The sequence below is a fragment of the Etheostoma cragini genome, chromosome 14, assembly GCF_013103735.1.
Source record: "Etheostoma cragini isolate CJK2018 chromosome 14, CSU_Ecrag_1.0, whole genome shotgun sequence".
NCBI lineage: Eukaryota > Metazoa > Chordata > Actinopteri > Perciformes > Percidae > Etheostoma > Etheostoma cragini.
This window is the reverse complement of record NC_048420.1, coordinates 25,006,719-25,020,252: the sequence shown is the minus strand read 5'-3', so window position 1 is coordinate 25,020,252 and position 13,534 is coordinate 25,006,719. Positions and strand designations below refer to the sequence as shown.

The following is a 13,534-nucleotide window of genomic DNA, read 5'->3' as shown; positions in this document are numbered from 1 at the left end:
AGTTTGGGGTCCCCTGCTGGAGCTGCTGCCCCCGCGACCCGATACCGGATAAGCGGTCGAAGATGGATGGATGGAATAAAAACTGCGTTAACGCTGTGTGTTTTCGCCGTTAATTAATTAATTAATTAATTAGTTAACGCGATGACAACGCGTTAACTTGCCCAGCCCTGATATAATATATAATCTAATAATATAAAGATGACTTGGCTTGTTGGACCCGCAGTGACAGCCAATCGGTGCAGGTGAAAGAGGAGCCGCTCAGTCCTGTCCTGGAGGTCGGAGACACACCTGTGGACACCCCCCTCTCCCCCACCACCTTCATCAACTCCATCCTGCAGGAGAACGACACGCAGATGCCCCCCTCTACAGATCCTGCTGCAGGTACCTGACACAGAGACAGGATCACTGACACAGAGACACCTGACAAAGAGACAGGAACGCCTGACACAGAGACACCTAGTACCTAGACAGGGTCACTGACACAGTGACAGGAGCTCCTGACACAGAGACGGGAGCGCCTGACACAGAGACGGGAGCAACTGACACAGAGACACCTGACACAGAGACACCTGATATCGAGACAGGATCACTGACACAGAGACGGGAGCGCTCGACACAGAGACGGGAGCGCTCGACACAGAGACGTGAGCGCCCGACACAGAGACGGGAGCGCCTGACACAGAGACACCTGACACAGAGACGCCTGACACAGAGACAGGAACGCCTGACACAGAGACAGGAACGCCTGACACAGAGATGGGAACGCCTGACACAGAGATAGGAACACTGACAGAGTCAGGAACGCCTGACACAGAATCAAAAACGCTTGACACAGAGTCAGTAACACAGACACAGAGACAGGAACACCTGACACAGAGTAACCTGACACACAGACAGAACCGCCTGACACAGAGACAGGAAAACTGATGTATGGTCAGGTATGATGATGGTCAGTAGATGACACAGAGACAGGTATGATGATGGTCAGTAGATGAATGTCTGTCCCTCCCTGACTTTCTGTTTTTGGTCTCTGTAGTCAGTCCCATTGTTGTGATGGATCCCTCCCCTGCGGGGCCCCTCCCAACAGACACGCCCAGCCAATCGCCTGCCTCCAATCCCACCCCAAACTCTGCGCCCTGCCCCTCCAAACAGCAAAGTTGTCAGACCATCGCCTGCATCGACAGGTGAGTTTCCTGTTTTTATATCGTCAGAGTGGCTGCACGGAGATCTATCTGCTTTAACCACCTCACATCTGCCATCAACTGTTCCGAACCTGCCCCAAAACCTGCCAACAGCTGTCCCAAATCTGTCCCGAACCCTGCCGACAACTGTCCCCAACCCTGCTGATAACTGTCCAAAATCTGTCCTGACATCTGCCAACATCCATCCCAAACCCATCTGTCCCGAACCCTGCCCCCATCTGTCCCGAACCCTGCCCCCATCTGTCCCGAACCCTGCCCCCATCTGTCCCGAACCCTGCCCCCATCTGTCCTGAACCTTGCCCCCATCTGTCCTGAACCTTGCCCCCATCTGTCCTGAACCTTGCCCCCATCTGTCCTGAACCCTGCCCCCATCTGTTCCGAACCCTGCCACCAACTGTCCTGAACCCAGCTGACATCCGTCCCAAATCTGTCCCAAAACCTGCCAACATCTGTTCCAAATCTGTCCCAAAACCTGCCGCCAACTGTCCCAAATCAATCCCAAAACCTGCCGACATCTGTCCCAAATCTCTCTCTAACCATGCCACCAACTGTCCCACATCAATCCCAAACCCTGCCGACAACTGTCCCGAACTCTTGCGCCAACTGTCCCAAATCTTTCCGGAACCCTGCCGCCATCTGTCCCGAACCCTGCCGCCATCTTTACTGACACCTGCCGCCGTCTTTCCTGACACTTGCTGACAACTTTGCCGAAACCTGCCGCCATCTGTCCCGAACCCTGCCGCCATCTGTCCCAAACCCTGCCGCCATCTGTCCCAAACCCTGCCGCCATCCGACATCTGTCCCGAACCCTACCGCCATCTGTCCCGAACCCTACCGCCATCTGTCCCAAACCCTGCCGCCATCCGACTACTGTCTTGAACCCTGCTGGCATCCGTCCCGAAGCATGCCGCCATCTGTCCCATAACCTGCAGCCATCTGTTCCGAATCCTGCCAACAGCTGTCCCAAACCCAGCTGACATCCGTCCCAAATCTGTCCCAAAACCTGCCGACATCTGTCCCGAACCCTGCCGCCAACCGTCCCAAATCTGCCCCTAACCCGACATGTGTCCTGTTTTACCCAGAATGCCTCTAACCTTGTGTGGTAGACTAATGCATATGTGAATAAACATTGAAAGGTTTCCCTTCAGATGCGAGTACATTTGAAGCTCAGGTGTGTCATTAAACCCCCCCTCCCACGTGCTTTCCTCAGACCCCGCCCGCCTCCCTCTGCAGGTGGACTCTCACCTGACGTTTGGCGCGTCGTTCCAACACGAACTGATATGTGAGTCAATGAATGTAACTAATCTGAAATGATAATTTTAAATGCTGATCTTCTTTATGTTCAGATCCTATGTGAATCCACAAATGTGGATTAATCCAGGGGGCGCCCTCCCCCCAAGACAGTTATAAATGATCAGTCATGAACAGGTTAACTACTGCAAATGGTCACTTGTTAAATCTCCATCAATGACACAAGATTGTTTCTGTGTCTCTCTCTGTCTGTCTGCCTGTCTCTCTCTCGCTTTCTCGCTCTGCCTGTCTCTCTCTCTTTCTGTCTGCCTGTCTCTCTCTCTCTCTGTCTGCCTTTCTGTCTGTCTCTCTCTCTCTCTTTCTGTCTGCCTGTCTCTCTCTGTCTGTCTGTCTGCCTGTCTGCCTGTCTGTCTGTCTGTCTCTCTGTCTATCTGCCTGTCTGTGTCAGATCTGAACTGTCCAATCACGTGGACTGTATTGACAGCAGTCTGGAGAACCTACAGAGCCTACTGAACAATCAGACCTTCACCTTTGACACGTCCCCGCTGATGGAGGTCTGTCTCTCTCTCTCTCTCTCTCTCTCTCTCTCTCTCTCTCTCTCTCTCTCTCTCTCTCTCTCTCTCTCTGATATTCATTTTTACACTATATACTGTTACATAATAATTAATATAAATATGCGTGTGTGTGTGTGTGTGTGTTCAGTTCTTCAGTTCGACTGGTTTTTCTGGAGATTTTGACGTCGACAGTTTGGACAATGTGAGTTTCCTGAACTGAGTATTTTCACATTAAAAGCTTTTTTAAATGTCATTCATGTAAACACACGTGTATAACCCACAGGCTGTTAAAGTAACGGCCGTAGCAGCAGCCGAGGGGGGGCGGAGTCAGGTAGTTCCCAGTCGATTCCTGCTGCCTTCAGGCAGAAAAATATATATATCAACACATCGTGACACAAGGAAGCAGGAGGAACAACAAAGTTACAGACGTTATTTTAACAGTCGGTGTATCAGACGTGTTTGTGTTGCTGCAACGATGATGATGATGTCACAGCTGTGATGTCACTGTTCCCTCTCAGCTGCTGTCGGATGACATCCCAAACGGAGGCGATGACAGCGTCGACACAGGTATCTCACCTTTATACTGCTGGGCCGGACCAGTATACATCAAGCTCTCTACTTTAAAGTAGAGTTCTGGGCTCTACTTCGTAGTTTATACTCTACTTTAAAGTTTTTGGCAGTATTTAAGTAATCAAAACTTCCTGTAGTATTCCATCAATCTTTATTCAAACTGAACAGTGAATGTTATGATCTCTAGATGCTCTGTGATTGGTCGTGTGCGTGCTGCTCTGTGATTGGTCGTGTGTGTGCTGCTCTGTGATTGGTCCAGGGAAGCAGCTGGTGCACTACATGTCGGCCCCCATCCTGCTTGAAGCGGAGCCGCCCGCCGATGACCCCCCCGCCGCACTGCTAAGCCCCGCCCATCTGCTCTCTGACCTCTGACATCATCCACCAGGCGCAACACGGCGGTCTGAGCGCAGCAACAAAGGATGAAATCAGAGTTTTTATTATTATTATTATTATTATTATGCAGATATTAACCCGTTTATGTCTTCTTTTTACTTTAGCTTTTTCTTCTTCGCTGCTTTCATTGAGTCATTTTGTTTCCAGCTGTTTCCATGGCTACAGTCTAGCTGTTTCAGATGTTTTCTGCATGTTGGTTTTCATGTGTAAAATACATCAAATGAGAAACTGAGTATTTTTGCAAAGTTTATTATGATGAATGAAAGTGTTTAACCCCCCCCCCCCCCCGTTACTATGGAGACGAGCTAGGAACATCTTCATCCATCCACGTTACTGCAGTTAGTTTCTCTGACAGTCGTTCACAGCTCATAGAATCTGAATCTTCTCTGGTAGTTCGTTGGTGGAATGAAGAAATCTCTTTAATAAATAAAGTGTTTTTATTTCAAACCTGAAACACCCGACTCCTTAAAGGGCAACTTTGTTTTTTTTCAACCCCATTTCTCCATGTTCCTGTGTCTGAGCGTCTTAAAGGAGAACAATCTAGTAATGTTCAGCATCAGTCAGCGTCCACTAAAAGTTCTGTGGTTGCTGACAGACTCAGGTTATTATTCTAAGTGTGTGTCAACATTATGGGATGGATCCCTACAGAGATAGACCTTTTAGTTAAAGAGTAAGATCATTTTAGTTTAACATGAAACAGAAATCACCATCACCAAACCCACCAGACTCCATGTAAATAATCACTACTTTTAGCATGTATAGAGCAGCATATCTCCACCAGACTCCATGTAAATAATCACTACTTTTAGTGTGTATAGAGCAGCATATCTCCACCAGACTCCATGTAAATAATCACTACTTTTAGCATGTATAGAGCAGCATATCTCCACCAGACTCCATCTAAATAATCACTACTTTTAGCGAAAAGAGACCTGAGCCAGAAGGCAAAGCTCTCGATCTACCGGGCAATATTCATTCCTACCCTCACCCATGGTCATGAAGGCTGGGTAATGACCGAAAAACAAGATCCAGGGTACACGTGGCCAAAATGGGTTTCCTCAGGAGGGGGGCTGGCGTCTCCCTTAGAGATAGGGTGAGAAGCTCAGTCATCCGAGAGGAGCTTAGAGTAGAGCCGCTGCTCCTTCGCGTCGAAAGGAGCCAGTTGAGGTGGCCTGGGGCCATCAAAATGTATAACTCCTCCCTCTAGACACACACACACACACACACACACACACACACAGAGGTTGAAACTGGACAATATCATCTGTGCATTATCTGTTTTGTGCAATAGCCTTGGCTTGAAATAATCTACTGCTACCATTATTGTTATATTTATAATTTTTATTATTATTAATGTGTACCATTACAACTCCTTAACTATGTAAATACCGTACATATCAACATCTGTTGGAATCTTCTCTCTTTAACAGGCCGTCGCCAACCCACCAGACTCCATGTAGAGTGGAGATATGCTGCTCTATACACACTAAAAGTAGTGATTATTTACATGGAGTCTGGTGGAGATATGCTGCTCTATACACACTAAAAGTAGTGATTATTTACATGGAGTCTGGTGGAGATATGCTGCTCTATACACACTAAAAGTAGTGATTATTTACATGGAGTCTGGTGGAGATATGCTGCTCTATACACACTAAAAGTAGTGATTATTTACATGGAGTCTGGTGGAGATATGCTGCTCTATACACCCTAAAAGCAGTGATTATTTACATGGAGTCTGGTGGAGATATGCACTGGTGGAAGTAGCAAGGCACTGCAGGACATACCAGGGCGGAGCTGGACGTAGTAGGGCACTCTAGAGTGTAGCAGGGTGAGCTGCGCCCCGTCTAACTTTTTTCAAAAGTGTTCCCCATTGTCCCATTTACTCACTTTCAAACACCAGGGGGAGCAACGGTAAGGAACCGCGGGACAATTTAAAACACTCGGAGGTGTACTTTCCATGCAACTTCACGTGTACTACCCCCCTGGATTACCAGGGACACATTAGGGAGTGTTTGGTCACTTGGGGACATGTAAAATTGTATTGGTTTGGACATGCTAGCAGTTAAGATTCACAAAGAGAACTTTCTACTTTCAGCTAGAGCCCTGATTTTTGAGAGTGTTGTCAAGAGTTGCCAGCTCTTTTATGGAGAAAAACGGTGTGGGTATGGACATGCTAGCACTTAGCATGGCTACACAGGAAGGTAGGCCATTTGGGAACACTTTTGCCATTGTGGAGTGACAGGCTTACATAATAAGATGAGGTAAAGATTAATATGTTTTCTTGCAGATGTTGAGCAGCTGTTGGTGGTTAAAGAAGAGGTTCCTCCTGAGCAGCAGGAGTGTAGCTCCACTGTGGACCAGAAGGAGCCAGAGGCCCCCTCCACACATTAAAGAGGAACAGGAGGATCTGTTTATCAGTCAAGAGGGAGAGCAGCTTCAAAGACTGGAGGAGGCTGATATCACCAAGTTCCCATTCACTCCTGTCCCTGTGAAGAGTGAAGATGATGAAGAGGAAGCTCAGTCCTCACAGCTTCATCAGAGACAAACTCAATACACGGAAACAGAAGCTGATGGAGAGGACTGTGGAGGAAAAGAACCAACCAGGAACTCACACCCACATCCACTTTTAAAACCAGAGACTGGAGACCAGCCGGGAGACTCTTCTGAACCTGAGACTGATGACAGTGCTGATTGGAAGGAGACCAGAGAACCTCGGTCAGCTTTAAACTCTCTGAAACATGATTCAAGATGTAAGAAACCATTCAGCTGCTCTGAGTGTGGGAGGAGATTTGGTAACAAGTCACATCTGAAGAGACACATGATGACTCACACAGGAGAGAAACCTTTCAGCTGCTCAGTCTGTAAGAAATCTTTTACACAGCGTGGTAGTTTACAGACACACATGGTAGTCCACACAGGAGAGAAAAGATTCAGCTGCAGTGTTTGTAACAGAAGATTTGCCTGGCGTCACCATGTCAAAACACATAAATGTGTTGGTCCGATTGATCATTCGATCATACGGTCACAGAGCTGCTCTGCGTGTGGTAAAGCTTTCACTGATAGGAGTAATCTGAAGAACCACATGGTAACTCACACAGGAGAAAAACCTTTCAGCTGCTCAGTCTGTAAGAAATCTTTTACACAGAGAGGAAGTTTACAGACACACATGGTAGTCCGCACAGGAGAGAAAAGATTCAAAAACATCCAGAAATCACAATGTATGATTTTTAACTATTTATTTGTATGATACAGCTGCAAATAAGTATTTAAACACCTGAGAAGATCCATGTTAATATCTGGTCCAGCAGCCTTTGTTTCCAACGTTTCATGTAGTTCTTCAACAGGTCTGGGACCCTGCAGAAGGGATTTTGGCCCCCCCTCCACACAGATCTTCTCTAGACCTGTCATGTTCCTGGGCTGGAGTTTGAGCTCCCTCCAAAGATTCTTTATTGGGTTTAGGTCTGGAGACTGGCTAGGCCCCTCCAGAACCTTGATTTGCTTCTTCCAGAGCCCCCCCTTGGTTCTCCTGGCTGTGGTCTTCAGGTCTTTGTCATGTTGGAAGACCCAGCCTCGACCCCCATCTTCAATGCTCTAACTGAGGGAAGGAGGTTGGTCCCCAAAATCTCCCAATACATGGCCCCGGTCCTCCTCTCCTTAATACAGTGCAGTCGCCCTGTCCCATGTGCAGAAACCCCCCCCCCCCCCCCCCAAAGCATGATGCTACCCCCCATGCTTCACAGTAGGGATGGTGGTCTTGGGATGGTCCTCATCATTCTTCTTCCTCCAAACACGGTTAGTGGAATTATGACCAAAAAAACTACTGGACTCACTGGGGACTACTGGGCTACTGGACTCACTGGGGACTACTGGACTCACTGGGGACTACTGGACTACTGGACTCACTGGGGACTAGTGGACTCACTGGGTAACCAGAATTATCTTGAAGTTCCAGTGCATTATACTGATGAAAAGTGGGCGCTGCATTCACGTGCTCTGACTGGAATGAAAACAAAGGAGAGACATTATGCTGAGACATGCGCGGGACACTTTATTGAAGTTGCACAGCAGTGGAATGTGTCAAATAAAGTCCCCGCAGTTAGGACAAATAGGACAAATAGATACGAAATCTGATCTTCTGATCATGTCCCCTGCTTTGTCTCTCCAGCACTCTGTCACAGTGTCTCTACTTAACAATGCGTTGGACAGTGTCCCTCAGTGTCTCTGCTTAACGTTGGACAGTGTCCTTGCGAAGTGCAGAAAAGTTGTGTGTGCTGCAGTCAGAGCAACAACAAAAGAACATGGAAAAGAAGGACGTGGACATTAGGAGTTGCTTAGCAACACGTTCCAACCAGATGAGTTCATCTCTGGACATGATGAATACTTTATGTTTAAGTCGAGATGTAACTAAATATTTTATTTAACTGCTACTTTATAAACAAAATGCTGGGAAGTTTTTGCAGAACAAATGTTAGCGCACTTTGTTCATATGGCAGAACATTAAAAAAAAATTAGACTATATACACTACTATATACACTACTTTATACACTAGATACACTCGTTTTGAATTTATTATTTCATTTTGCGATTAATCGCGATTAATCAGGGAAATTATGTGATTAAAACTTTTAATTGCTGATAAGCTAAAATGTTCTTGTCATCTCCGCTTCGCCACCAGGGGGTGATGCAGCGCCTATCCAAACCCTGATTGGTTGGGTCCATTCTGTGTTTTCTGCTTTAAGAAGGTGAAAATAATCACCTTCAGACAAACAACTAAATTTTGAAAAAATGTCACTGCAAGACCAAAATGTATGTTCTTCTTGACACATTAAAAGGAAACTACCTTCATCTTTAATTTAGTTCATTGTTTTCTCAGAGCTCTGAATATGTAATAAAGTATTTGACTTTCTTCAAAAGTGTGTTTTGTTCATTTATCTTCCTGCACCTATTTCCGAGGAAATCTGAAACACTTCCGGACTTTTATTTTGAAGCTCAGCAATTGGAAAACTTCCGGACTTTTATTTAGATCCTCAGCAACTAAACTGAACCAGAAACTGCTGACGCTGTTTTCCTGCAGATGTTGAGCAGCTGTTGGTGGTTAAAGAAGAGGTCCCCCCTGAGCAGCAGGAGCCAGAGCCCCCCCACACATTAAAGAGGAGCAAGTTTTAGAAAAAAAAAATTTCTGATTTTATATGGTAATAATTGGTCTAATATAAACATTAACATTAACTTCACCTTGAGACAAACCACAAGAACAGTTGACATCCTACATTTACACTTTTGGTCTTTTAATTTGAATCTTGGCATCTAATCTGAACCGGAAGCTGTTTTCTTCACTGCGACTGACTTCCCCCTTTTGACCAAGATGTCGTCTAGTCTTTCTTTCTTCAAAAGTGTGTTTTGATCATTTATATTCCTGTGTGTTTTTCAGAGGAAATCTGGAACACATCAGGACTTTTATTTTGAAGCTAAGCAAATGGTCCACTGCCTGACTTTTATTTTGAGGTTCAGCAAGTGTTAGATAATATAATAAAATGTATAATTAATATATTAAACAAATCTTGGACATGCTACATTACTGCTAACTAACATGCTAGTTAACATTCAAACAGACAAAGGCTAACTACTGCTAACTAACATGCTAGTTAACATTAGCTTATCCTGTACTATACAGTAGTTTCTTTACTGTGGGACAGAAAGTCTCGTGGTTATGACTTAATCCTTGGCCTATTTTTATAAAAACGTCTGCTACGGATCCATAACGTGAGATACGAGGTAAGGGAGCCTTTTTAATCTTGTTCGTGTTTCTTTAGAAGTAAACAACGGACAAATAAAGTCTTTAAACGCTTCAGATGGAAAGTTATTCGCTGTTAAAGTGACATCAAAATGAATGGGAGTCAATGGGATGCTAACGGCAGGTGATGGCTTCGTAGCATTAAAATGGCGCCATGGGAGCTAAGCTTAGAGAGGAGAGCCCCCCCCCCCCCCGTGGCTGTGACGTCAGGCGGCTGTGACGCAGGACCTCTGACCCTGCAGGATCCCACGTGCTGTGTGATGGAGGAAAGCAGCAGCAGCGGCACGCGGAGCGGCGCGCAGACACCAAACATGAAGGAGAAAGAACCGGAGAAAAGCGTGAAAAAGAGGAATAAAGAAGAAGAGGAGGAAGAGGTGGAGTTGAGACGGGCAGAGAGAGAGAGACAGACAGACAGACAGACAGAAAGAAATGCGGCTAGTTGTTAGCATGCTAACCGGAGAAGCTAACGCAGCTGGGTAAAGGAGAGGAAAACAGTGCAGATTGAGCTTTAATGTCAGAAAGATGATCCGAACCGAAGTGGAGCTCCCCCTGGGTCCACTCACCAACGGGAGCACGTGGACACGTTAAAGACGAGCAGAGCAGCTTAAAATGGCCATAGTCTCATCGGAGTTCTGAATGGAGACCACGCAGTACCTGCCAGGTCGACTGTACTTTAGATAAACATGCTAATCTTAAATATATTGCACTGGGTCATCAGTGTTAACCTGGCGAAAAAACGGCCCGGTCATTGGGATTGGTTACACCTGGAAACACAGCAGCTAGCAGCTAGCTGACGTTAACCTGGCTTCCGTGCGCCAAGACGGACTCACACCAGACTCCATTCAGAATCTTGCTGTTTTAGGGCCTTTGCTCTCGCTGGGACTATCCTTCAGGTCTGAGGATCGCGTGTGTTTGGCTAACAACGAGGTTGTTTTCACTGTAGCGTTAGCAGTAGGGCTAGCCTACTCTGGTCTGGTCTGATCACTTTCCGATAAGCTTTTCTTAAATCATTAAGGTTTTTTGTTTGTCTGTATGCGTGTGTTTGTGTCCCTGCGTGTGTGTGCGCGCGTGTCGTGACATTAGACTACTCTGGTTCAAAGAAGCTTTCCTTAAATCAGCAGATTTTTGAAAGGAGTCTGGTGGCAGCAGTTTGAATCTGTCGGTTTTCTTCTTCAGATCTTTGACTTTACAAAGAAATCTCAGGAGGAGGATGAAGATGAGGATGATGAGGATGCTTCAGACAGCGATGACAGCGTCTTCTCAGGACTGGAGGATTCTGGGAGTGATGAAGACGAGGAGGAGGAAGAATTATCAGATGATGAAGAAGAAGATGGAGTTGAAGAGGAAGTAGATCTGAAGGTGGAGCCACGGCACACTCCGCAGGTGTGTGTGCACCAACATGTTCACATGCTAACATGTCCATGCTTTGATTTCTCCTCTGACAAAGCTGTGTTGTCTTGCAGGTAGAGACGGGGAAAGTGAAGAAGACAGAGACGGACGAGATGGAGGGAGGAGTGACGGAAGAAGCGAAGCGAGAAGACGAGTACGTCCACGACTCTTCTGATGAGGAGGTTAGTCTGTCTTCTGTCCCTTCATGTTCTCCTGCGTTCATTTAGCAGGTCTCCAGGACATTTAGCATGTGTCTCTGTCTTTCTTTGTCTCTGACCTTCTTATCTTTGTCTCTGACCGTCTCTGTGTCTTTGATGTCTAGCTGTGTCTCTAATGTCCTATGTGTCTCTGATGTCTCTTTGTGTCTTCAGGACATCAGGAACACGGTGGGGAACGTCCCGATGGAGTGGTACCGGGACTTCCCTCACATTGGCTACAACCTGGACGGAAAGAAAATCTACAAGCCAATCAGGAACAAGGACGAGCTCGACGACTTCCTGGACAAGATGGAGAACCCCGACTACTGGTGAGCCTGCTAGCCGCATGCTAACATCATGCTAAGACCATGCTAACGGTGCTAATGCGTTGTCTGTCCGTCTGCAGGAGAACCGTCCCCGACAAGCAGACAGGAAGTGATGTCGTGCTGTCAGACGAGCAGGTACAGCTGGTCAACCGTCTCCAGAGAGGACAGTTTGGAGACGCCAACTTCAACGAGTACGAGGTACGCGTCTCCTAACTTTATTTAAATATGTCAACGAGGTACTCTCAGGTGACGCATGAAGCCCCGCCCCTTCCTGTTACTGTGTATCTGCCAGATGTTCTTCTTCTTCAGCTTGTATTATTGTTTATAATTAACGGTATTATCGCGTTGTTATTGTTATAATGCGTTAATTACAGTGTTGATATCTGTCTGATTGCAGCCCCAGGTGGAGTTCTTCAGCCGGGACGTGATGCTCCACCCGGTCACCAACCGGCCGGCTGACAAGCGGAGCTTCATCCCGTCTCTCATCGAGAAGGAGAAGGTGTCGAAGCTGGTGCACGCCATAAAGATGGGCTGGATCAAACCACGGCGGGTGGAGGACGACAGCAGGGGGCGCTACTACGACCTCTGGGCCAATGAGGACTCTTCTATTCTGGCCCGACACAAGATGCACCTCCCCGCTCCCAAAATCCCTCTGCCGGGTCACCAGGAGTCTTACAACCCGCCACCAGAGTACCTGTTCACCAACGAGGAGGTAACCTTGGTCCTGTTAGATAAAGAAACCACTTAGACAGAACCTGTCCTCATCGAACCAACCAGACTCCATGTAAATAATCACCACTTTTATGAGCGTAAAACACACTTCAGTCAAAGTGGACAGAAACTAAATAAAACTACCAATAGCCGTCTTGGTTCATCTTTCCACTGTTCCAACAATCACCACTCTGGTCTGGTTGGAATAAACTCTTAATTCACCCTTTTACATGTAGAGATATGCTGCTCTATACACGCTAAAAGTAGTGGTTATTTACATGAAGTCTGGTGGAGATATGCTGCTCTATACACGCTAAAAGTAGTGATTATTTACATGGAGTCTGGTGGAGATATGCTGCTCTATACACGCTAAAAGTAGTGATTATTTACATGGAGTCTGGTGGAGATATGCTGCTCTATACCTGCTAAAAGTAGTGATTATTTACATGGAGTCTGGTGGGGATTTGCTGCTCTATACATGCTAAAAGTAGTGATTATTTACATGGAGTCTGGTGGAGATATGCTGCTCTATACCTGCTAAAAGTAGTGATTATTTACATGGAGTCTGGAGTCTATACACCTGATGCTGAACATATTTCTTGTTTAATACTGGCACTCCGGCACTGACTTCTCTACCTGTCTGTCTCTCTACCTGTCTGTCTCTCTACCTGTCTGTCTGCAGCGGGCCATGTGGGAGCAGCAGGACCCATGTGACAGGAAGTTACCGTTTGTCCCCAGGAAATTCTCGAGCCTTCGTCAGGTTCCTGCGTTTTCTCGGTTCATCCACGAGAGGTTCGAGCGTTGCCTGGACCTTTACCTGTGTCCCCGCCAGAGGAAGATGAGGGTGAGCTTTAGCCAATCAGGATGCAGCACGCTCTGTCTGTGAAGAAGATCTGATCAATAACTTGTCTCTCTACCTGTCTGTCTCTCTACCTATCTGTTTCCAGGTGAATGTGAATCCCGAGGATCTGATTCCCAAACTTCCCAAACCAAAAGACTTGCAGCCGTTTCCAACAACACAGTCTCTGGTACACGGACACTCACACTGTAATAATAGTGGATGGTTGCTTGCTATATACAGTGGGTACGGAAAGTATTCAGACCCCTTTAAATTTTTCACTCTTTGTTTCATTGCAGCCTTTTTCC

General features: G+C 46.5%; 2 protein-coding genes across 3 annotated transcripts in view; both read left to right on the top strand.

Annotated features, from left to right (window-relative positions):
* The window catches only part of hsf1 (heat shock transcription factor 1), a 9,783-nt gene extending 5,508 nt beyond the window's left edge, over positions 1-4,275 (top strand). The window contains exons 8-14 of one of the 2 annotated variants that reach the window (XM_034892676.1): positions 224-381; positions 1,037-1,184; positions 2,413-2,484; positions 2,902-3,007; positions 3,156-3,209; positions 3,526-3,574; positions 3,837-4,275. In XM_034892676.1, the coding sequence (XP_034748567.1) occupies positions 224-381; positions 1,037-1,184; positions 2,413-2,484; positions 2,902-3,007; positions 3,156-3,209; positions 3,526-3,574; positions 3,837-3,949 (700 nt within the window). In that variant the 3' untranslated portion in view covers positions 3,950-4,275. The remainder of the gene's footprint in view (positions 1-223; positions 382-1,036; positions 1,185-2,412; positions 2,485-2,901; positions 3,008-3,155; positions 3,210-3,525; positions 3,575-3,836) is intronic. The other variant, XM_034892677.1, reaches the window with a different exon arrangement.
* Positions 4,276-9,876: 5,601 nt separating this feature from the next.
* Positions 9,877-13,534, top strand: part of bop1 (BOP1 ribosomal biogenesis factor) — a 5,283-nt gene continuing 1,625 nt past the window's right edge. The window contains exons 1-8 of the mRNA XM_034892829.1: positions 9,877-10,139; positions 10,942-11,148; positions 11,229-11,336; positions 11,526-11,680; positions 11,758-11,875; positions 12,075-12,389; positions 13,071-13,232; positions 13,336-13,435. Of these exons, the coding sequence (XP_034748720.1) occupies positions 9,912-10,139; positions 10,942-11,148; positions 11,229-11,336; positions 11,526-11,680; positions 11,758-11,875; positions 12,075-12,389; positions 13,071-13,232; positions 13,336-13,435 (1,393 nt within the window). The 5' untranslated portion in view covers positions 9,877-9,911. The remainder of the gene's footprint in view (positions 10,140-10,941; positions 11,149-11,228; positions 11,337-11,525; positions 11,681-11,757; positions 11,876-12,074; positions 12,390-13,070; positions 13,233-13,335; positions 13,436-13,534) is intronic.